This window comes from Cherax quadricarinatus, chromosome 60, assembly GCF_038502225.1.
Source record: "Cherax quadricarinatus isolate ZL_2023a chromosome 60, ASM3850222v1, whole genome shotgun sequence".
Lineage (NCBI taxonomy): Eukaryota > Metazoa > Arthropoda > Malacostraca > Decapoda > Parastacidae > Cherax > Cherax quadricarinatus.
In genome coordinates this window covers 20,084,260-20,108,866 of record NC_091351.1, presented here as the reverse complement: position 1 = coordinate 20,108,866, position 24,607 = coordinate 20,084,260, and the positions used below count along the sequence as shown (strand labels likewise).

General features: G+C 39.8%; 1 protein-coding gene across 1 annotated transcript in view; it reads right to left on the bottom strand.

Annotated features, from left to right (window-relative positions):
- Positions 1-24,607, bottom strand: part of LOC138854467 (aminoacylase-1-like) — a 237,119-nt gene that overhangs the window by 21,749 nt on the left and 190,763 nt on the right. Inside the window, exon 8 of the mRNA XM_070098008.1 lies at positions 11,762-11,822. Within this exon, the coding sequence (XP_069954109.1) occupies positions 11,762-11,822 (61 nt within the window). The remainder of the gene's footprint in view (positions 1-11,761; positions 11,823-24,607) is intronic.

Sequence of the window (24,607 nt, the reverse complement as noted above, 5' to 3'; positions counted from 1 at the left end):
GAAATTCAGAGACGCCCACTTAGTGATAAAAGAAACTAATTTCCGCACACGCAAGTGCCTTGAATCAGCACTGATCGCTGTTTCGAATACAATTAAACAAAACAACGGCAGCTTCACCATCTCCGAAGTCTTAGCAAGAATCCTCCTGAAAAAAGTAAACCCTGCCATCACATAGTCTCTCCTGTTATACTACACAAAGCACAGAGAGTGAACACTGAAACAACCTGCCTCATTCCAGTTTATATTTGTCCAACCTATTTTTATGTTACCCAAGTAATAGCTTTTATATCCTTTTACTCATGTACGAATTAATTGCTTTTGTCACTACCACTACTACTACTACTACTATCACTAGTGAACATCGGAATGGTACCTCACTAGTATTCACCTCACTCTGAGCCTTTATATACCCTCTGTGTCCATGTATTGTTTGTAATGGCTTGATAAATCTCCTGGAGAGCGAAACGTTGCTACAATAAATGTCACATTAGTTGCACTTGTGTCCTTTTACTTTACAGACTGTGATGTTACATAATTTATCTTCTGATCCACTATAAAAATTAATTACCGGAATATTATTAGTGTCTTCCTGTGTAAAAACCGAGAGAAAATAATTATTTAAAATCGAGCACATTTCATTCTCTTTGTCAGTAAGATGCCCATAGTTATTTTTAAGGGGACCTATCTTATCTCTGACTTTTGTTCTATATACCTGGAAAAAACTTTTTGGGTTAGTTTTAGAATCCCTAGCAACTTTAATTTCATAGTCCCTTTTAGCTTTTCTTATCCCCTTTTTAATGTCCCTCTTAATGTCAATATACTGATTCATAAGATGACCCTCGCCTCTTTTGATACGCCTATAAATTCCTTTCTTATGCCCTAGTAGATATTTCAGCCTATTATTCATCCATTTTGGGTCATTTCTATTTGATCTAATTTCCTTATAAGGGATAAACGTTCTTTGAGCAGCATGTATTGTGTTCAGAAAACTGTCATATTGATAGCTCTCTTCGTTACCCCAGTCAACAGATGATAAGTGTTCTCTAAGCCCATCGTAATCTGCTAAGCGAAAATCTGGGACTGTTACTGAGTTATCCCTACTATCATACTTCCATTCAATTCTAAATGTAATTGATTTGTGGTCACTAGCACCCAGTTCCTCTGAAACTTCTAAATTATTAACAAGGGATTCATTGTTTGCCAGAACTAAGTCAAGCAGGTTATTTCCCCTTGTAGGTTCTGTCACAAACTGCTTCAAAAAACAATCCTGAACTACTTCTAAGAAATCGTATGATTCTAAATTCCCAGTCAAGAAATTCCAATCAATATGACTAAAGTTAAAGTCTCCTAGAATTACTACATTATCGTGCCTTGTGGCCCTAACAATTTCCTCCCATAGTAGTCTCCCTTGGTCCCTATCTAAATTTGGGGGACGGTATATCACACCTAAAATTAATTTTTCATGCCCCTCTGAAAATTCTATCCAAACAGACTCTGTATGTGTTACTTCAGACTTAATACCCGTTTTTATGCAACAGTTCAAGCGATCTCGGACATACAATGCCACCCCACCCCCCTTCCCGATACTTCTATCTACTTGGAACAATTTAAAACCCTGAATGTGACATTCTGCAGGCATGTCCCGACTTTTTGAATTAAACCACGTCTCAGTAATGGCAAATACATCTATGTTACCTGCACTAGCAACTAGTCTCAACTCGTCCATCTTATTCCTAGCACTGAGACTATTTGTGTAATAAATTTTTAATGACCCTCTACTCTCTTTACCCTTCCTGCTCCTTTCTGTTATTCCACTAAACTTATTACTGTCCTTGTTTTGCCTATTACTAGTTCTCCTAGTACTCATGTTACTACCCTGCGACTTCACAGTTTTCCCGCCAAAACCCATACCACTAACTATTCCTAGTTTAAAGACCTAACAGCTCCCTCCACTGCGTTGGCCAGTGCTCCCACCCCACACCTAGATAAGTGAACCTCATCCCTGGCATACATGTCATTTCTGCCATAGAAGAGGTCCCAGTTGTCAATGAATGTTACCGCATTTTCCTTACAGTACTTGTCCAGCCAGCAATTGACACCAATTGCTCTGGACAACCATTCATTTCCAACTCCTCTCCTTGGCAAAATGCCACATATGACAGGTTTCCCACCCTTCCTCCTAATGCATTTATCCAACCTAAATTTGAAGCTACCCAAGGATTTAGCCTCAATAATCCAACTAGGCAGACTGTTTCACTCGTAAACTACCCTATTTCCAAACCAATACTTTCCTATGTTCTTTCTAAATGTCAACTTGTGTAATTCAAATCCATTACGGCGGGTTCTCTCCTGGAGAGACATCCTCAAGACCTTATTAATGTCCCCTTTGGGTATTAACCCATCTTCCACTTATACACTTCGATCATGTCTCCCCTCATTCTTCATCTAACAAGTGAATGTAATTTAAGGATGTTCAATCTCTCTTCATAAGGAAGACTTCTAATGCTATGAATTAATTTAGTCATTCTACACTGAACGTTTTCTAACGAATTTCTGTCCATTCTGTAATACGGAGACCAGAACTGAGCTGCATAATTTAGGTGAGGCCTTACTAATGATGTATGAAGCTGTAATATAACCGCTGAACTTCTGTTGCTTACACTTCTTGAAATAAATCCCAGTAATCTGCTTGCCTTATTACGTACCCTTAGGCATTCTGTCTTGGTTTTCGGTTACTGCTCACAATAACCCCCAAGTCTTTTCGTAATCTGTATGGTTAAGTTCTACATTATTTAACTTATAAGTACTAGGGTTGTGGACACTCACGAGCTTCAGAACTTTCCATTTATCTACATTGAACTGCATCTGCCATTTTTCTGACCAGGTATTTAGTTTGTTAGGTAAGACACATATGCAACAGTTAGATACCTAACTGTTGCATATGTGTCTTACCTAACAATCTGTCGGTATTTTATACCATTTTAATGTTCAGGTATTTAGTTTGTCTAAAACCTCCTGAAGTTCCCTAACATCTACGTTTGAATCAATTATCCTACCTATCTTTGTGTCATCGGTGAAGTTGCTTATTTCACTAGTAATTCCCTCATCAAGATCAAATGTATTATAAACAACAACGGGTCCAAGACTGATCCCTATGAAAGGCCACTTGTTACAGATCCCCACTCGGATTTATCCCCATTTATGGACACTTTCTGCTTCCTGTCTGTGAGCCATGACTCGATCCATGAGAGCACTTTTCCCTGAAAGCCATGAACTGCCACTTTCTTTAACAGTCTTTGGTGCAGAACTCTATCAAAAACCTTACTAAAATGTAAGTAAATAATATAAAATTCTTTGTAGATGAATGGTTCAGAGAACCGACATGTTGATAAATTAGACACATGTGCAACTCTTGGGTATCTTTATTGAGGAAACGTTTCGCCACACAGTGGCTTCATCAGTCCATACATAGGAGAAACTTGAAGAACAGGAGGAGAATGAGGTAATCAGTCCCTCAACCTTGAGTCGATGTGTTCAGTCCATCAATCTTGAGTAGAATACGGCAGATGAGCAGAGAAGCAGCTTATAAACCGTACGGCAGGAGAGGTGCAGCAGTCATAGGTAGTGTCACATTTGTTCAATGTGGAAGTAGGTTGTGCCCTACTTCCACATTGAACAAATGTGACACTACCTATGACTGCTACACCTCTCCTGCCATACGGTTTATAAGCTGCTTCTCTGCTCATCTGCCGTATTCTACTCAAGATTGATGGACTGAACACATCGACTCAAGGTTGAGGGACTGATTACCTCATTCTCCTCCTGTTCTTCAAGTTTCTCCTATGCATGGACTGATGAAGCCACTGTGTGGCGAAACGTTTCCTCAATAAAGATACCCAAGAGTTGCACATGTGTCTAATTTATCATAAAATTCTTTATCGTGGTCAACAGCCTCAAAAGCTTTACTGAAGAAAGTTAATAAATTAATAAAACAAGAACGGCCTCTCGTGAATCCATGGTGAGTATCATTAATCAGGTTATGCTTATCCAGATGGCTTCTTATAATCTCTGCTATAACTGAATCTAGCAATTTGCTTATAATTGAGGTCAGGCTTATTTGGCGGTAATTTGACGGTAGCGACTTATCCCCTGATTAAAAATGGGAATTACATTAGCCATCTTCCACATATCAGACACTACACCTGTTTGAAGAGATAAATTAAAAATATTAGTTAATGATTCACAGAGTTCCATTTTACATTCCTTAAGAACCCTTGAAAAAAGCTCATCAGGTCCCGGCGACTTATTTTGCTTCAGTCGATCTATTTGTTTCCTAACCATTTCACTAGTGACTGTGATGTCTTCAGGCCCACTATTAAAATTAATTACTGGGATATTGTTAGAGTCATCCTGTGTAACACCCGAGAGAAAATAATTATTTAAAATCGAGCACATTTCATTCTCTTTGTCAGTAAGATGCCCATAGTTATTTTTAAATGGACCTATCTTATCTCTAACTTTTGTTCTAAACTTCTGGAAAAAACTTTTTGGGTTAGTTTTCGAATCACTTGCAATTTTAATTTCATAGTCAAGTTTAGCTTTTCTTATCCCCTTTTTAACGTCCCTTTTAATGTCAATATACTGATTCATAAGATGACCCTTACCTCTTTTGATACGCCTATAAATTCCTTTCTTAAGCCATAAAATATATTTGAGCCTATTATTCATCCATTTTGGATCATTTCTGTTTGATCTAATTTTTTATACGGTATAAATGTTCTTTGAGCAGCATGTATAGTGTTCAGAAAACTGTCATATTGATAGCTCTCTTCGTTACCCCAGTCAAAAGATGATAAGTGTTCTCTAAGCCCATCGTAATCTGCTCAGCGAAAATCTTGGACTTTTACTGAGTTATCGCTACTATCGTACTTCCATTCAATGCTAAATGTAATTGATTTGAGATCGTTAGCACCAAGTTCCTCTGAAATTTCTAAATTATTAACAATGGATTAATTGTTTGCCAGAACTAAGTCAAGCAGGTTATCTCCCCTTGTAGGTTCTGTCACAAACTGCTTCAAAAAACAATCCGGAACTACTTCTAAGTAGTCGTATGATTCTAAATTCCCAGGCAAGAAATTCCAATCAATATGACTAAAGTTAAAGTCTCCTAGAATTACTACATTATCGTGCCTTGTTGCCTCAGCAATTTCCTCCCATAGTAGTCTCCCTTGGTCCCTATCTAAGTTTGGGGGGCGGTATATTACACCTAAAATAAATTTTTACATGCCCCTATGAAAATTCTATCCAAACAGACTCTGTATGTGTTACTTCACACTTAATACCCGTTTTTATGCAACAGTTCAAGCGATCTCGGACATACAATGCCACCACACCCCCCTTTTCGATACTTCTATTTACTTGGAACAATTTAAAACCCTGAATGTAACATTCCCAAGGCATTTCCCGACTTTTTTAATTAAACCAAGTCTCAGTTATGGCAAATACATCAATGTTACCTGCACTAGTAACTAATCTCAACTCGTCGATCCTATTCCTAGCACTACGGCTATTAGCATAATATACATTGAAAGCCCCACTTTCTCTTTACCCTTCCTGCTCATTTCTGATGTTCTACTAAACCTATTACTGTCCTTATCACCCAGTGTCACTAGCTTTTCAATATCTACCTCGTTCTGCTTATTACTAGTTCCCCTAGAACTCGTAATATTACTACACTGGGGCTTCACTGTTTTCCCGCCAAAACCCATACCACTAACTATTCCTAGTTTAAAGTCCTAACAGCTCCCACCACTGCAGTTGCCAGTGCCTTCACCCCAGACCTAGAAAAGTGAACCCCATCCATTGCATACATATCATTTCTGTCAGGGAAGAGGTCCCAGTTGTCAATAAATGTTACCGCATTTTCCTTACAGTATTTGTCCAGCCAGCAATTGACACCAATTGGCCTGGACAGCCATTAATTTCCAACTCCTCTCCTTGGCAAATATCACATATGACATGGTTCCCACCCTTCCTCCTAATTATTTCTATTGCTGACCTATACCTGTTAATCAGGTCCTCACTCCTATGTCTGCCAACATCGTTGCCTCCAGCACTGAGACAGATAATAGGATTGCTCCCATTCTCTCTCATGATGCCATCCAGATGGCTAACAATATCCTCCATCCCAGCCCAAGGAAAGCAAACCCTCTGTCTCCTTCTCCTGTCCTTCAAAGAGAAGGCCCTATTCATGTACCTAACTTGGCTATCCCCAACAACAACAATATTCTTACCCCTCCTTGGTGTCGATCGTCGTGACGTTCCCAGTAGTCGACTCAAATTCGTAGGGAAGCACAGAGAATGCATTAGATGTTTCCACAACAGTTTCCACAGCAGTTTCTTTCTTCTTCATCGTTTCTACCTTTCCATTCGTCTTCTTGATCGTCAACTTCGTTCCCTGCTGGAGGGCATCTTGGTTCAGTCCGTAGAGAGCAAACTCGACACGTCCTCACTGAGCTAAGTACAGGTCACTGCTGAGCTAAGTACAGGTCACCACTGAGCTAAGTACAGGTCACCTCTAAGCTAAGTACAGGTCTGCACTCAAGCTAAGTACAGGTCACCACGAGATGCCGTTCATGTCTAACTAATTTATTAACTTTCTTCAGTAAACCTTTTGAGGCTGTTGATCACGATAAAGAATTTGATATTATTTACTTAGATTTTAGTAAGGCTTTTGATAGAGTTCTGCACCAAAGACTGTTAAAGAAATTGGCAGCTCATGGCACTGAGGGAAAAGTGCTCTCATCGATTGAGTCATGGCTCAAGACAGGAAGCAGAGTGTTCATAAATGGGCTTTAATCCGAGTTGGGATCTGTAACAAGTGGCGTTCCACAGAGATCAGTCTTGGTCCCGTTGTTGTTTATATTATATGCCAATGATCTTGATGAGGGAATTACTAGTGAAATGAGCAAATTAGCCGAAGACACAAAGATAGGTAGGAAAATTGATTAAAACGTAGATATCAGGGAACTTCAGGAGGATTTAGACAAACTCAATAACTGGTCAGAAAAGTGGCAGATGCAGTTCAGTGTAGATATATGCAAGGTGCTAAAGCTCGGGAGAGTCCACAACCCTAGCACTTATAAGTTAAATAATGTAGAACTTAGCCACACAGATTGCAAAAGAGACTTGGGGGTTATGGTGAGCAGCAACCTTAAACCAAGACAGCAATGCCTAAGTGCACGTAATAAGGCAAATAGATTACTGGAATTTACATCAAGAAGCGTAAGCAACAGAAGTTCAGAGGTTATATTACAGCTTTATACATCATTGGTGGTGACCTGTACTTAGTGGTGACCTGTACTTAGCTCAGTGAGGATGTGTCGAGTGTGCTCTCTACGGACTGAACCAAGATGCCTTCCATCGAGCAACTTTACCAACAGATTAAGGAAGAATTGAGGTTGGCGAAGATGGAGATTCGGCGATTAACCGACGAAAACAAGAGGATTCGTAGTAGTCCTCCGGTTTTGAGTCCTCAGGTCAAGAAGGGAAACTGGTTAGTGGCTGGACAGCATGGAATGAAGTTGACGATCAAGAAGACGAATGGAAAGGTAGAAACGATGAAGAAGAAAGAGACTGCCGTGGAAACTGTTGTGGAAACATCTAATGCATTCTCCGTGCTGCCCGACGAATGTGAGTCGACTACTGGGAACTTCACGACGAACGACACCAAGGACGGTAAGAATATTGTTGTTGTTGGGGATAGCCAAGTTAGGTACATGGATAGGGCCTTCTGCTTAAAGGGCAGAAGTAGGAGACAGAGGGTTTGCTTTCTTAGGGCTGGGATGGAGGATATTGTTAGCTGTCTGGATGACATCATGAGAGGTAATGGGAGCAATCCTATTATCTGTCTCAGTGCTGGAGGCAACGATGTTGGCAGACATAGGAGTGAGGACATGATTAGCAGGTATAGGTCAGCAATAGAAATAATTAGGAGGAAAGGTGGTAACTCTGTCATATGTGGTATTTTGCCAAGGAGAGGTGTTGGAAGTGAATGGTTGTCCAGGCCAATTGGTGTCAATTGCTGGCTGGACAAATACTGTAAGGAAAATGCGGTAACATTTATTGACAACTTGGACCTCTTCTATGGCAGAAATAACATGTATGCCAGAGATGGGGTTCACTTATCTAGATCTGGGGTGGGGGCACTGGCAACTGCAGAGGAGGGAGCTGTTAGGACTTTAAACTAGGAATAGTTAGTGGTATGGGCTTTGGCGGGAAAACAGTGAAGTCCCAGTGTAGTAATATTACGAGTTCTAGGGGAACTAGTAATAAGCAGAACGAGGTAGATATTGAAAAGCCAATGACACTAGGTGATAAGGACAGTAATATTTTTAGTAGAAAAACGAAAATGAACACGAAGGGTAAAGAGAAAGTGGGTCTTTCAATGTATATTATGCTAATAGCTGTAGTGCTAGGAATAGGATCGACGAGTTGAGATTAGTTACTAGTGCAGGTAACATAGATGTATTTGCCATTACTGAGACGTGGTTTAATTCAAAAAGTCGGGACATGCCTGCAGAATGTCACATTCAGGGTTTTAAATTGTTCCAAGTAGATAGAAGTATCGGGAAGGTGGGTGTGGTGGCATTGTATGTCCGAGATCGCTTGAACTGTTGCATAAAAACGGGTATTAAGTGTGAAGTAACACATACAGAGTCTGTTGGATAGAATTTTCAGAGGGGCATGGAAAATTGATTTAAGGTGTGATATACCGTCCCTAGGCATTATCGTGCCACAAGGCACGATAATGTAGTAATTCTAGGAGACTTTAACTTTAGTCATATTGATTGGAATTTCTTGACTGGGAATTTAGAATCATACGACTTCTTAGAAGTAGTTCAGGATTGTTTTCTGAAGCAGTTTGTGACAGAACCTACAAGGGGAGATAACCTGCTTGACTTAGTTATGGCAAACAATTAATCCATTGTTAATAATTTAGAAATTTCAGAGGAACTTGGCAAAAGTGACCACAAATAAATTACATTAACATTGAGTATGAGTATGATATTAGGGACAACTCAGTAACAGTCGCAGATTTTCGCTTAGCAGATTACGATGGGCTTAGAGAACACTTATCTGCTGTTGACTGGGGTAACGAAGAGATCTATCAATATGACAGTTTTCTGAACACTATACATGCTGCCCAGAGAACATTTATCCCGTTTAAAGAAATTAGATCGAATAGAAATGACCCAAAATGGATGAATAATAGGCTCAAATATCTTTTAGGGCAGAAAAAAGGAATTTATAGGCGTATCAAAAGAGGCGAGGGTCATCTTATGAATCAGTATATTGACATTAAGAGGGACGTTAAAAAGTGGATAAGGAAAGCTAAACTGGACTATGAAATTAAAGTTGCTAGGGAATCGAAAACTAACCCAAAAAGTTTTTTCCAGGTTTATAGAACAAAGCTTAGAGATAATGCAGGTCCCGTTAAAGATAGCTCTGGGCATCTTACTGACGAGGAGAATGAAATGTGCTCTATTCTTAATAATTATTTTCTTTCAGTTTTCACTCAGGAGGACACTAACAATATCCTAGTAATAAATTTTTATGGTGGGCCTGAAGACGGAAAATTATATAATATCATAATCACTAGCAAAATGGTTATCAAACAGATAGACCAACTTAAGCAAAATAAATCGCTGGGCCCTGATGAACTTTTTTCTAGGGTTCTTAATGAGTGTAAAATGGAACTTTGTGAACCATTGACTAATATTTTTAATATTTATCTTCAAACAGGTGCAGTGTCTGATATGTGGAAGATGGCTAATGTAATTCCTATTTTTAAAACAGGGGACAAGTCGTTGCCCTCAAATTACCGCCAAATAAGCCTAACCTCAATTGTAGGCAAATTACTATAGTCAATTATAGCTGATAATATAAGATGCCATGTGGATAAGCATAGCTTGATTAATGATACTCAGGATGGATTCACGATGGGCCGTTCCTGCGTAACAAATTTATTAACGTTCTTCAGTAAAGCTTTTGAGGCCGTTGATCATGATAAAGAATTCGATATTGTTTATTTAGATTTTAGTAAGGCTTTTGATAGAGTTCCGCACCAGAGACTGTTAAAAAAAGTGGCAGCTCATGGCATTGGGGGAAATGTGCTGTCATGTATGGAGTCATTGCTCACAAATAGGAAACAGAGAGAATGCTTAAATGGGGTTAAATCCGAGTGGGGATCTGTAACATGTGGCGTACCAGAGGGATCAGTCTTAGGCCCGATGTTGTTTATAATATATATCAATGACCTTGATAAGGGCATTACTAGTGATATGAGCAAATTCGCCGATGACACAAAGAAAGGTAGGATAATTGATTCAAACGTAGATGTTAGGGAACTTCAAAAGGATTTAGACAAATTGAATTCTTGGTCAGAAAAATGGCAGATGCAGTTCAATGTAGATAAATGCAAGGTTCTGAAGCTCGGGAGTGTCCATAACCCTAGCACTTATAAGTTAAATGATGAAGAACTTAGCCATACAGATTGCGAAAAGGACTTGGGGGTTACGGTGAGCAGAAACCTTAAGGCAAGACAGCAATGCCTATGCGTACGTAATAAGGCAAATAGATTATTGGGATTTATATCAAGAAGTGTAAGCAACAGAAGTCCAGAGGTCATACTGCAGCTTTATACATCATTAGTAAGGCCTCACCTAGATTATGCAGCTCAGTTCTGGTCTCCATATTACAGAATGGACATAAATTCGTTAGAAAACATTCAGCGTAGAAAGACTAAATTAATACATAGCATTAGAAATCTTCCTTATGAAGAGAGATTGAAGACTCTTAAATTACATTCACTTGTTAGACGAGGAATGAGGGGAGACCTGATCGAAGTGTATAAGTGGAGAGATGGGTATTAATAAAGGGGACATTACTAAGGTGTTGAGGATATCTCTCCAAGAGAGAACCTGCAGTAATGGATTTAAATTAGATAAGTTTAGATTTAGAAAGGACATAGGAAAGTATTGGTTTGGAAATAGGGTAGTTGATGAGTGGAACAGTCTACCTAGTTGGGTTATTGAGGCTAAAACCTTGGGTAGTTTCAAATTTAGGTTGTATAAATGCATGAGTGAGAGGGGTTGGATTTGAGTGGTACTTGCATATGGGTGGATAGAGTTATCAAAGCTTGTTTCTTGGGTAGTTTTGAAAATTTGGTTGGGTAAATGTTTTGTCAGTGTGATGGATTGTAAAGAACCTGACTAGTATGGGCCAACAGGCCTGCTGCAGTGTTCCTCCTTTCTTATGTTTCTTATGTTTTTTAAGTAGGTCGTGCCCAAGGGTTAGGCAGGCGAAGAATTCCCACGTATTAATATCCCAAGAAGTTGCAGTGTCTGACAGGATTGTAGATGAATGGTTCAGAGAACCGACACGTTGATAAATTAGACACATGTGCAAATTCTCCACACATATGCTATTCAAGATTGATGGACTGACCATATCGACTCAAGGTTGAGGGACTGATTACCTCATTCTCCTCCTGTTCTTCACGTTTCTCCTTTATGTGGACTGATGAAGCCACTGTGTGGCGGAACGATTCCTCAGTAAAGATACCCAAGAGTTGCACATGTGTGTGATTTATCATGAGCTGAGCGCACTACCGACCGTGCTACATGACACCCCATAGATATTACCATAGGACTACGATTAGTAATAATGCAAAATATATGTTTCAGGTATGAGCACTTACCTGCCTCAGGTACCTGATGTCTGTACCACCACATAATATTTGCTTCTCTAGATTTACACCCCTGAAAAGGAAGACTTATATCAGTCATTAAGTAAAGTTTACTGTCCATGCAAATCTGCCAATCACTATATCTCTTATGCCTTAGGTAACGTTAGGTAGAATTTATCGTGAAACAGGACAAGTGTTTCCTGACGCTGGTCTCAGTCATATGAGGAACCGATGGAAATAAACGGTATAAGAACATAAGAGAGATTTTGGGAGATGTTAAGTGAATGTATAGGAGCCTTTGAACCAAGTGAGAGAGTAATTGTGGTAGGGGATCTGAATGCTAAAGTAGGAGAAACTTTTAGAGAGGGTGTGGTAGGTAAGTTTGGGGTGCCAGGTGTAAATGATAATGGGAGCCCTTTGATTGAACTTTGTATAGAAAGGGGTTTAGTTATAGGTAATACATATTTTAAGAAAAAGAGGATAAATAAGTATACAAGATATGATGTAGGGCGAAATGACAGTAGTTTGTTGAATTATGTATTGGTAGATAAAAGACTGTTGAGTAGACTTCAGGATGTACATGTTTATAGAGGGGCCACAGATATATCAGATCACTTTCTAGTTGTAGCTACACTGAGAGTAAAAGGTAGATGGGATACAAGGAGAATAGAAGCATCAGGGAAGAGAGAGGTGAGGGTTTATAAACTAAAAGAGGAGACAGTTAGGGTAAGATATAAACAGCTATTGGAGGATAGATGGGCTAATGAGAGCATAGGCAATGGGGTCGAAGAGGTATGGGGTAGGTTTAAAAATGTAGTGTTAGAGTGTTCAGCAGAAGTTTGTGGTTACAGGAAAGTGGGTGCAGGAGGGAAGAGGAGCGATTGGTGGAATGATGATGTAAAGAGAGTAGTAAGGGAGAAAAAGTTAGCATATGAGAAGTTTTTACAAAGTAGAAGTGATGCAAGGAGGGAAGAGTATATGGAGAAAAAGAGAGAGGTTAAGAGAGTGGTGAAGCAATGTAAAAAGAGAGCAAATGAGAGAGTGGGTGAGATGTTATCAACAAATTTTGTTGAAAATAAGAAAAAGTTTTGGAGTGAGATTAACAAGTTAAGAAAGCCTAGAGAACAAATGGATTTGTCAGTTAAAAATAGGAGAGGAGAGTTATTAAATGGAGAGTTAGAGGTATTGGGAAGATGGAGGGAATATTTTGAGGAATTGTTAAATGTTGATGAAGATAGGGAAGCTGTGATTTCGTGTATAGGGCAAGGAGGAATAACATCTTGTAGGAGTGAGGAAGAGCCAGTTGTGAGTGTGGGGGAAGTTCGTGAGGCAGTAGGTAAAATGAAAGGGGGTAAGGCAGCCGGGATTGATGGGATAAAGATAGAAATGTTAAAAGCAGGTGGGGATATAGTTTTGGAGTGGTTGGTGCAATTATTTAATAAATGTATGGAAGAGGGTAAGGTACCTAGGGATTGGCAGAGAGCATGCATAGTTCCTTTGTATAAAGGCAAAGGGGATAAAAGAGAGTGCAAAAATTATAGGGGGATAAGTCTGTTGAGTGTACCTGGTAAAGTGTATGGTAGAGTTATAATTGTAAAGTAAAAGGACACAAGTGCAACTAATGTGACATTTATTGTGGCAACGTTTCGCTCTCCAGGAGCTTTATCAAGCCATTACAAACAATACATGGACACAGAGGGTATATAAAGGCTCAGAGTGAGGTGAATACTAGTGAGGTACCATTCCGATGTTCACTAGTGATAGTAGTAGTAGTAGTAGTGGTAGTGACAAAAACAATTAATTCGTACATGAGTAAAAGGATATAAAAGCTATTACTTGGGTAACATAAAAATAGGTTGGACAAATATAAACTGGAATGAGGCAGGTTGTTTCAGTGTTCACTCTCTGTGCTTTGTGTAGTATAACAGGAGAGACTATGTGATGGCAGGGTTTACTGTTTTCAGGAGGATTCTTGCTAAGACTTCGGAGATGGTGAAGCTGCCGTTGTTTTGTTTAATTGTATTCGAAACAGCGATCAGTGCTGATTCAAGGCATTTGCGTGTGCGGAAATTAGTTTCTTTTATCACTAATTGGGCGTCTCTGAATTTCATAAGATGATTGGTGGAATTTCGGTGTTGTACACAGGCGTTGTTTAAGTTGTCGTTCCTACATGCGTATATGTGTTCATTGAGGCGGGTGTCGAGGTTTCTTGCTGTTTCACCTACGTAGATCTTGTCACAGCCTCCACAGGGTATAGTGTAAACTCCTGCATTGACTGGTTCGTGGTGCTTGGGTTTTGTCCTGGTTAGATCCTTTATTGAAGTGGTAGAAGCGATGGCGACTCTGGTGTTAGCTTGTGAAAGTACTTTTGAGACGTTTAGTGCAACCTGGCTGTTGGGAAGAATTATAACTTTGTTAGGAGCGGTGTTGATGCGTGGAGAATTGATGATCTGAAGAGCTCTTTTCTTGCAGTCTTTGATGAAAAAAGAAGGAAATTGTAACTCAGTGAATGTTTGGTGAATGTAAGTACATTCCTCGTCAAGAAACTCAGGACTACAAATTCGGTATGCTCTTAGGAAAAACCCGATGATGATGCCTCTTTTGGTCTTGGTATCTTGACTGGAATAGAAGTGTGTGAGATCATTTTTATTGGTGTGTTTCCGATAAACTTGAAATCTTAGGTTGTTGTCTACTTTGTGAATGAGGACGTCGAGGAAAGGTAGCTTGTCATTGGACTCTTCTTCTAATGTAAACTGAATCGCTGGTTCAACTGCGTTGAGCCTTGCCTGAAGATCCCGTACATCAAAACGTTTTGGAGTTATTACGAGGACATCGTCCACGTAACGTAACCAAGTGACGCTTGAAGGGATGATGTTGGCGAAGTGTTCGGACTCTAGGTGTTCCATGTATAAGTTGGCTAGGACGGCACTTATTGGGGACCCCATTCCCATGCCGTAGGTTTGTTTGTAGAGCTTGTTATTGAAGGAAAAACAGTTGAAGTTAACACAGAGTTCAATCAAGTCAACAAAATCTCCGGGAGGTAAAGGAAGATTAAGGTCCTGGTTGACTTTACGTCGTAGAACCTCGATGGCTTTTTTGGTAGGTACTTTTGTGAAGAGGGAAGTCACATCCAAACTGCTTAGTTTCTTGTTACGGATGGAGAGGTTGCGGATGCGGTTGAGAAGGTCGCCTGAGTGTTTAAGATGAGCGGGGCTGATGGTACCCAGAAGGCAGGAAAGATGTTTGGCAAGAACTCCGGCTAGTTTGTGTGGAGCACTGCCTATTCCTGACGTGATTGGTCTGAGAGGAATATTGTGTTTATGGGTCTTGGGTAAACCATACATGTGTGCTGGTTTAGGGTTGCTTGGTAACAAGTACAGAAGTTTCTTCCCTTCTCTAGTGCGTTTGAGTATTTGTCTGCTTTTGTATAGAAAGTCTTTGGTGAGCGTCTCCCACTGTTGAGTGCTGATAGGTTCGTATGTAGATTGATCATTCAAAAGGTCCATCATTTTAGTGTTGTAGTCACTGGTGTTGAGTATGACGACTCCACCTCCTTTGTCGGCGGTGGTGACGATAATGTTGGGGTCGTTGGCGAGGTCCTTAAGGGCAGTGATGTATCTTCTAGGAAGATTAGAAGAAGAAGGTTCACATAAAGCTGCAGTGAGAAGGCCCTGTATATAACCCTTCTGGAAGTTGCTGTCACTGTGTCTATGGTTCCTGGTAACAAGATTGAGTTGATAGTTAGGTTTGCGTATGTTGGTGGTAAATTTGAGTCCCAGACTCAGTGCTTGTTTCTCGTAGTCGGTTAAGGTGCGTGACGATAAGTTGTTTATCAGGGATTCGCGTCCCATTTCCTTCCACCGACTGTTAGTGCAGAGGTACTGAAGTTTGCGATTGAGTTTGATCTTCTGTTGGAGGTTAGCTGTGGTGACTGTGCTGAGAATATGCTCAGCAGTGTGTTGGTCAATCTGAAGATTGGCCCTCATATTCCTTGCAGTTTCAAAGGTTTCCTTAGCGATGTTAGAAAGTTCTTCGGCACATTCAGTTAAGTAAGCTTGGGTAGCTGGAGAGAAGGGGTGCTTGGAGTTGGAGAGTTGTGCAGGAGTAGACTTAGGGATCACCTTCTCTGCCAGGCAATCTTGTAGGAAGTTGTGTCTGTTGCGATAGCTGTGAGCACGAAGAAGGGTGTCCAAATAACGTCTGCATGAAATGTCCATTATGTTGCGGTGTCCGACAGATTGTAATAAAGTTGGTAGAATTACCGACAATATGTAAAGTAAAAGGACACAAGTGCAACTAATGTGACATTTATTGTGGCAACGTTTCGCTCTCCAGGAGCTTTATCAAGCCATTACAAACAATACATGGACACAGAGGGTATATAAAGGCTCAGAGTGAGGTGAATACTAGTGAGGTACCATTCCGATGTTCACTAGTGATAGTAGTAGTAGTAGTAGTGGTAGTGACAAAAACAATTAATTCGTACATGAGTAAAAGGATATAAAAGCTATTACTTGGGTAACATAAAAATAGGTTGGACAAATATAAACTGGAATGAGGCAGGTTGTTTCAGTGTTCACTCTCTGTGCTTTGTGTAGTATAACAGGAGAGACTATGTGATGGCAGGGTTTACTGTTTTCAGGAGGATTCTTGCTAAGACTTCGGAGATGGTGAAGCTGCCGTTTCTTGACGAGGAATGTACTTACATTCACCAAACATTCACTGAGTTACAATTTCCTTCTTTTTTCATCAAAGACTGCAAGAAAAGAGCTCTTCAGATCATCAATTCTCCACGCATCAACACCGCTCCCAACAAAGTTATAATTCTTCCCAACAGCCAGGTTGCACTAAACGTCTCAAAAGTACTTTCACAAGCTAACACCAGAGTCGCCATCGCTTCTACCACTTCAATAAAGGATCTAACCAGGACAAAACCCAAGCACCACGAACCAGTCAATGCAGGAGTTTACACTATACCCTGTGGAGGCTGTGACAAGATCTACGTAGGTGAAACAGCAAGAAACCTCGACACCCGCCTCAATGAACACATATACGCATGTAGGAACGACAACTTAAACAACGCCTGTGTACAACACCGAAATTCCACCAATCATCTTATGAAATTCAGAGACGCCCAATTAGTGATAAAAGAAACTAATTTCCGCACACGCAAATGCCTTGAATCAGCACTGATCGCTGTTTCGAATACAATTAAACAAAACAACGGCAGCTTCACCATCTCCGAAGTCTTAGCAAGAATCCTCCTGAAAACAGTAAACCCTGCCATCACATAGTCTCTCCTGTTATACTACACAAAGCACAGAGAGTGAACACTGAAACAACACGCACCTTAACCGACTACGAGAAACAAGCACTGAGTCTGGGACTCAAATTTACCACCAACATACGCAAACCTAACTATCAACTCAATCTTGTTACCAGGAACCATAGACACAGTGACAGCAACTTCCAGAAGGGTTATATACAGGGCCTTCTCACTGCAGCTTTATGTGAACCTTCTTCTTCTAATCTTCCTAGATGATACATCACTGCCCTTAAGGACCTCGCCAATGACCCCAACATTATCGTCACCACCGCCGACAAAGGAGGTGGAGTCGTCATACTCAACACCAGTGACTACAACACTAAAATGATGGACCTTTTGAATGATCAATCTACATACGAACCTATCAGCACTCAACAGTGGGAGACGCTCACCAAAGACTTTCTATACAAAAGCAGACAAATACTCAAACGCACTAGAGAAGGGAAGAAACTTCTGTACTTGTTACCAAGCAACCCTAAACCAGCACACATGTATGGTTTACCCAAGACCCATAAACACAATATTCCTCTCAGACCAATCACGTCAGGAATAGGCAGTGCTCCACACAAACTAGCCGGAGTTCTTGCCAAACATCTTTCCTGCCTTCTGGGTACCATCAGCCCCGCTCATCTTAAACACTCAGGCGACCTTCTCAACCGCATCCGTAACCTCTCCATCCGTAACAAGAAACTAAGCAGTTTGGATGTGACTTCCCTCTTCACAAAAGTACCTACCAAAAAAGCCATCGAGGTTCTACGACGTAAAGTCAACCAGGACCTTAATCTTCCTTTACCTCCCGGAGATTTTGTTGACTTGATTGAACTCTGTGTTAACTTCAACTGTTTTTCCTTCAATAACAAGCTCTACAAACAAACCTACGGCATGGGAATGGGGTCCCCAATAAGTGCCGTCCTAGCCAACTTATACATGGAACACCTAGAGTCCGAACACTTCGCCAACATCATCCCTTCAAGCGTCACTTGGTTACGTTACGTGGACGATGTCCTCGTAATAACTCCAAAACGTTTTGATGTACGGGATCTTCAGGCAAGGCTCAACGCAGTTGAACCAGCGATTCAGTTTACACTAGAAGAAGAGTCCAATGACAAGCTACCTTTCCTCGACGTCCTCATTCACAAAGTAGACAACAACCTAAGATTTCAAGTTTATCGGAAACCCACCAATAAAAATGATCTCACACACTTCTATTCCAGTCAAGATACCAAGACCAAAAGAGGCATCATCATCGGGTTTTTCCTAAGAGCATACCGAATTTGTAGTCCTGAGTTTCTTGACGAGGAATGTACTTACATTCACCAAACATTCACTGAGTTACAATTTCCTTCTTTTTTCATCAAAGACTGCAAGAAAAGAGCTCTTCAGATCATCAATTCTCCACGCATCAACACCGCTCCCAACAAAGTTATAATTCTTCCCAACAGCCAGGTTGCACTAAACGTCTCAAAAGTACTTTCACAAGCTAACACCAGAGTCGCCATCGCTTCTACCACTTCAATAAAGGATCTAACCAGGACAAAACCCAAGCACCACGAACCAGTCAATGCAGGAGTTTACACTATACCCTGTGGAGGCTGTGACAAGATCTACGTAGGTGAAACAACAAGAAACCTCGACACCCGCCTCAATGAACACATATACGCATGTAGGAACGACAACTTAAACAACGCCTGTGTACAACACCGAAATTCCACCAATCATCTTATGAAATTCAGAGACGCCCAATTAGTGATAAAAGAAACTAATTTCCGCACACGCAAATGCCTTGAATCAGCACTGATCGCTGTTTCGAATACAATTAAACAAAACAACGGCAGCTTCACCATCTCCGAAGTCTTAGCAAGAATCCTCCTGAAAACAGTAAACCCTGCCATCACATAGTCTCTCCTGTTATACTACACAAAGCACAGAGAGTGAACACTGAAACAACCTGCCTCATTCCAGTTTATATTTGTCCAACCTATTTTTATGTTACCCAAGTAATAGCTTTTATATCCTTTTACTCATGTACGAATTAATTGTTTTTGTCACTACCACTACTACTACTACTACTATCACTAGTGAACATCGGAATGGTACCTCACTAGTATTCACCTCACTCTGAGCCTTTATATACCCTCTGTGTCCATGTATTGTTTGTAATGGCTTGATAAAGCTCCTGGAGAGCGAAACGTTGCCACAATAAATGTCACATTAGTTGCACTTGTGTCCTTTTACTTTACATATTGTCGGTAATTCTACCAACTTTATTACAGAGTTATAATTGAAAGAATTAAGAGTAAGACGGAGAATAGGATAGCAGATGAACAAGAAGGCTTTAGGAAAGGTAGGGGGTGTGTGGACCAGGTGTTTACAGTGAAACATATAAGTGAACAGTATTTAGATAAGGCTAAAGAGGTCTTTGTGGCATTTATGGATTTGGAAAAGGCGTATGACAGGGTGGATAGGGGGGCAATGTGGCAGATGTTGCAAGTGTATGGTGTAGGAGGTAGGTTACTGAAAGCAGTGAAGAGTTTTTACGAGGATAGTGAGGCTCAAGTTAGAGTATGTAGGAAAGAGGGAAATTTTTTCCCAGTAAAAGTAGGCCTTAGACAAGGATGTGTGATGTCACCGTGGTTGTTTAATATATTTATAGATGGGGCTGTAAGAGAAGTAAATGTGAGGGTCTTGGCAAGAGGCGTGGAGTTAAAAGATAAAGAATCACACACAAAGTGGGAGTTGTCACAGCTGCTCTTTGCTGATGACACTGTGCTCTTGGGAGATTCTGAAGAGAAGCTGCAGAGATTGGTGGATGAATTTGGTAGGGTGTGCAAAAGAAGAAAATTAAAGGTGAATTCAGGAAAGAGTAAGGTTATGAGGATAACAAAAAGATTAGGTGATGAAAGATTGAATATCAGATTGGAGGGAGAGAGTATGGAGGAGGTGAACGTATTCAGATATTTGGGAGTGGACGTGTCAGCGGATGGGTCTATGAAAGATGAGGTGAATCATAGAATTGATGAGGGAAAAAGAGTGAGTGGTGCACTTAGGAGTCTGTGGAGACAAAGAACTTTGTCCTTGGAGGCAAAGAGGGGAATGTATGAGAGTATAGTTTTACCAACGCTCTTATATGGGTGTGAAGCGTGGGTGATGAATGTTGCAGCGAGGAGAAGGCTGGAGGCAGTGGAGATGTCATGTCTGAGGGCAATGTGTGGTGTGAATATAATGCAGAGAATTCGTAGTTTGGAAGTTAGGAGGAGGTGCGGGATTACCAAAACTGTTGTCCAGAGGGCTGAGGAAGGGTTGTTGAGGTGGTTCGGACATGTAGAGAGAATGGAGCGAAACAGAATGACTTCAAGAGTGTATCAGTCTGTAGTGGAAGGAAGGCGGGGTAGGGGTCGGCCTAGGAAGGGTTGGAGGGAGGGGGTAAAGGAGGTTTTGTGTGCGAGGGGCTTGGACTTCCAGCAGGCATGCGTGAGCGTGTTTGATAGGAGTGAATGGAGACAAATGGTTTTTAATACTTGACGTGCTGTTGGAGTGTGAGCAAAGCAACATTTATGAAGGGATTCAGGGAAACCGGCAGGCCGGACTTGAGTCCTGGAGATGGGAAGTACAGTGCCTGCACTCTGAAGGAGGGGTGTTAATGTTGCAGTTTAAAAACTGTAGTGTAAAGCACCCTTCTGGCAAGACAGTGATGGAGTGAATGATGGTGAAAGTTTTTCTTTTTCGGGCCACCCTGCCTTGGTGGGAATCGGCCAGTGTGATAATAAAAAAAAAAAAATAAGAACATAAGAACATAAGAAAGGGACATTAAAAAGGGGATAAGAAAAGCTAAGCGGGACTGTGAAATTAAAGCTGCTAGGGATTCGAAAACTAACCCAGAAAGTTTTTTTTCCAGGTATATAGAACAAAAGTCAGAGATAAGATAGGTCCCCTTAAAAATAACTATGGGCATCTTACTGACAAAGAGAATGAAATGTGCTCAATTTTAAATAATTATTTCCTCTCGATTTTTACACAAGAAGACACTAACAATATTCCAGAAATTAATATTTATAGTGGGCTAGAAGAAGATAAATTATGTAACATCACAGTCACTAGTGAAATAATCATGAAACAAATAGACAGACTAAAGCAAAATAAGTCGCCGGGTTCTGATGAGCTTTTTTCAAGGGTTCTTAAGGAATGCAAAATGGAACTTTGTGAACCATTGACTAATATTTTTAATTTATCTCTTCAAACAAGTGTAGTGTCTGATATGTGGAAGATGGCTAATGTAATTCCTATTTTTAAAACAGGGGACAAGTCGTTACCGTCAAATTACCGCCCAATAAGCCTGACCTCAATTGTAGGCAAATTACTAGAGTCAATTATAGCTGAGATTATAAGAAGCCATCTCGATAAGCATAGCTTGATTAATGATACTCAGCATGGATTCACAAGAGGCCGGTCTTGTCTAACTAATTAATTAACTTTCTTCAGTAAAGCTTTTGAGGCTGTTGACTACGATAAAGGTGTTTGATTTTTACATACTGGTGTTTACAAGCTTGAGAGAAACATTGTTACATACTGGTGTTTACAAGATTGAGAGAAAGATTGTTACATATTGGTTTTTACAAGCGTGAGAGAAGGATTGATAGGTATTGGTGTTTACGAGCTTGAGAGAAAGATTGTTACATACTGGTGTTTACAAGCTTGAGAGAAAGATTGTTACATATTGGTGTTTACAAGCTTGAGAAAAAGATTGTTACATACCGGGGTTTTCAAGCTTGTGAGAAAGATTGTTACATACCGGTGTTTACATGCTTGAGAATAAAGATTGTTACATACTGGTGTTTTCAAGCTTTTGAGAAAGATTGTTACATACTAGTGTTTACAAGCTTGTGAGAAAGATTGTTACATACTGGTGTTTACAAGCTTGAGAGAAAGATTGTTACATACTGGTGTTTACAAGCTTGAGAGAAAGATTGTTACATACTGGTGTTTACAAGCTTGAGAGAAAGATTGTTACATACTGGTGTTTACAAGCTTGAGAGAAAGATTGTTACATACTGGTGTTTACAAGCTTGAGAGAAAGATTGTTACATACTGGTGTTTACAAGCTTGAGAGAAAGATTGTTACATACTGGTGTTTACAAGCTTGAGAGAAAGATTGTTACATACTGGTGTTTACAAGCTTGAGAGAAAGATTGTTACATACTGGTGTTTACAAGCTTGAGAGAAAGATTGTTACATACTGGTGTTTACAAGCTTGAGAGAAAGATTGTTACATACTGGTGTTTACAAGCTTGAGAGAAAGATTGTTACATACTGGTGTTTACAAGCTTGAGAGAAAGATTGTTACATACTGGTGTTTACAAGCTTGAGAGAAAGATTGTTACATACTGGTGTTTACAAGCTTGAGAGAAAGATTGTTACATACTGGTGTTTACAAGCTTGAGAGAAAGATTGTTACATACTGGTGTTTACAAGCTTGAGAGAAAGATTGTTACATACTGGTGTTTACAAGCTTGAGAGAAAGATTGTTACATACTGGTGTTTACAAGCTTGAGAGAAAGATTGTTACATACTGGTGTTTACAAGCTTGAGAGAAAGATTGTTACATACTGGTGTTTACAAGCTTGAGAGAAAGATTGTTACATACTGGTGTTTACAAGCTTGAGAGAAAGATTGTTACATACTGGTGTTTACAAGCTTGAGAGAAAGATTGTTACATACTGGTGTTTACAAGCTTGAGAGAAAGATTGTTACATACTGGTGTTTACAAGCTTGAGAGAATGATTGTTACATACTGGTGTTTACAAGCTTGAAAGAAAGATTGTTACATACTGGTGTTTACAAGCTTGAGATAAAGATTGTTACATTCTGGTGTTTACAAGCATATAAGAAAGATTGTTGTGTGTTGGTGTTCACAAACAAGAGAGAAAGATTGTTACATACTTGAGTTTACAAGCTTGTGAGAAAGATTGTTAACTACTGGTGTTTACAAACTTGTGAGAAAGATTTTTACATACTGGTGTTTACAAGCTTGAGAGAAAGATTGTTGCGTACTGGTGTTTACAAGCTTGAGAGAAAGATTGTTACATACTGGTGTTTACAAGCTTGAGAGAAAGATTATTATATACTGGTGTTTACTTGAGAGAAAGATTGCTGGTGTTTACAAGAGAGAAAGATTGTTACATACTGGTGTTTACAAGCTTGAGAGAAAGATTGTTACATACTGGTGTTTACAAGCTTGAGAGAAAGATTGTTACATACTGGTGTTTACAAGCTTGAGAGAAAGATTGTTACATACTGGTGTTTACAAGCTTGAGAGAAAGATTGTTACATACTGGTGTTTACAAGCTTGAGAGAAAGATTGTTACATACTGGTGTTTACAAGCTTGAGAGAAAGATTGTTACATACTGGTGTTTACAAGCTTGAGAGAAAGATTGTTACATACTGGTGTTTACAAGCTTGAGAGAAAGATTGTTACATACTGGTGTTTACAAGCTTGAGAGAAAGATTGTTACATACTGGTGTTTACAAGCTTGAGAGAAAGATTGTTACATACTGGTGTTTACAAGCTTGAGAGAAAGATTGTTACATACTGGTGTTTACAAGCTTGAGAGAAAGATTGTTACATACTGGTGTTTACAATTTTGAGATAAAGATTGTTTCACACTGGTGTTTACAAGGTTGAGAGAAAGATTGGTACTCACTGGTGTTTACAAGCTTGAGAGAAACATTGTTACATACTGGTGTTTACAAGCTTGAGAGAATGGTTGTTACACACTGGTGTTTGCAAGCTTGAGAGAAAGATTGTTACTTGTGAGCTTGAGAGAAAGATTGTTACTGGTGTCTACAAGCTTGAGGGAAAGACTGTTACATACTAGTGTCTACAAGCTTGAGAGAAAGATTGTTACATACTGGTGTTTACAAGCTTGAGAGAAAGATTGTTACATACTTGTGTCGACAAGCTTGAGAGAAAGACTGTTACATACTGGTGTCTGCAAGCTTGAGAGAAAGATTGTTACATACTGGTGTTTACAAGCTTGAGGGAAAGATTGTCACATACTGGTGTTTACAAGCTTGAGAGAAAGATTGTTACATACTGGTGTTTACAAGCTTGAGAGAAAGATTGTTACATACTGGTGTTTACAAGCTTGAGAGAAAGATTGTTACATACTGGTGTTTACAAGCTTGAGAGAAAGATTGTTACATACTGGTGTTTACAAGCTTGAGAGAAAGATTGTTACATACTGGTGTTTAGAAGCTTGAGAGAAAGATTGTTACATACTGATGTTTACAAGCTTGAGAGAATGATTGTTACATACTGGTGTTTACAAGCTTGAGAGAAAGATTGTTACATACTAGTGCTTACAAGCTTGAGAGAAAGATTGTTACATACTGGTGTTTTCAAGCTTGTGAGAAAGATTGTTTACAAGCTTGAGAGAATGATTGTTACATACTGGTGTTTACAAGCTTGAGAGAAAGATTGTTACATACTAGTGCTTACAAGCTTGAGAGAAAGATTGTTACATACTGGTGTTTA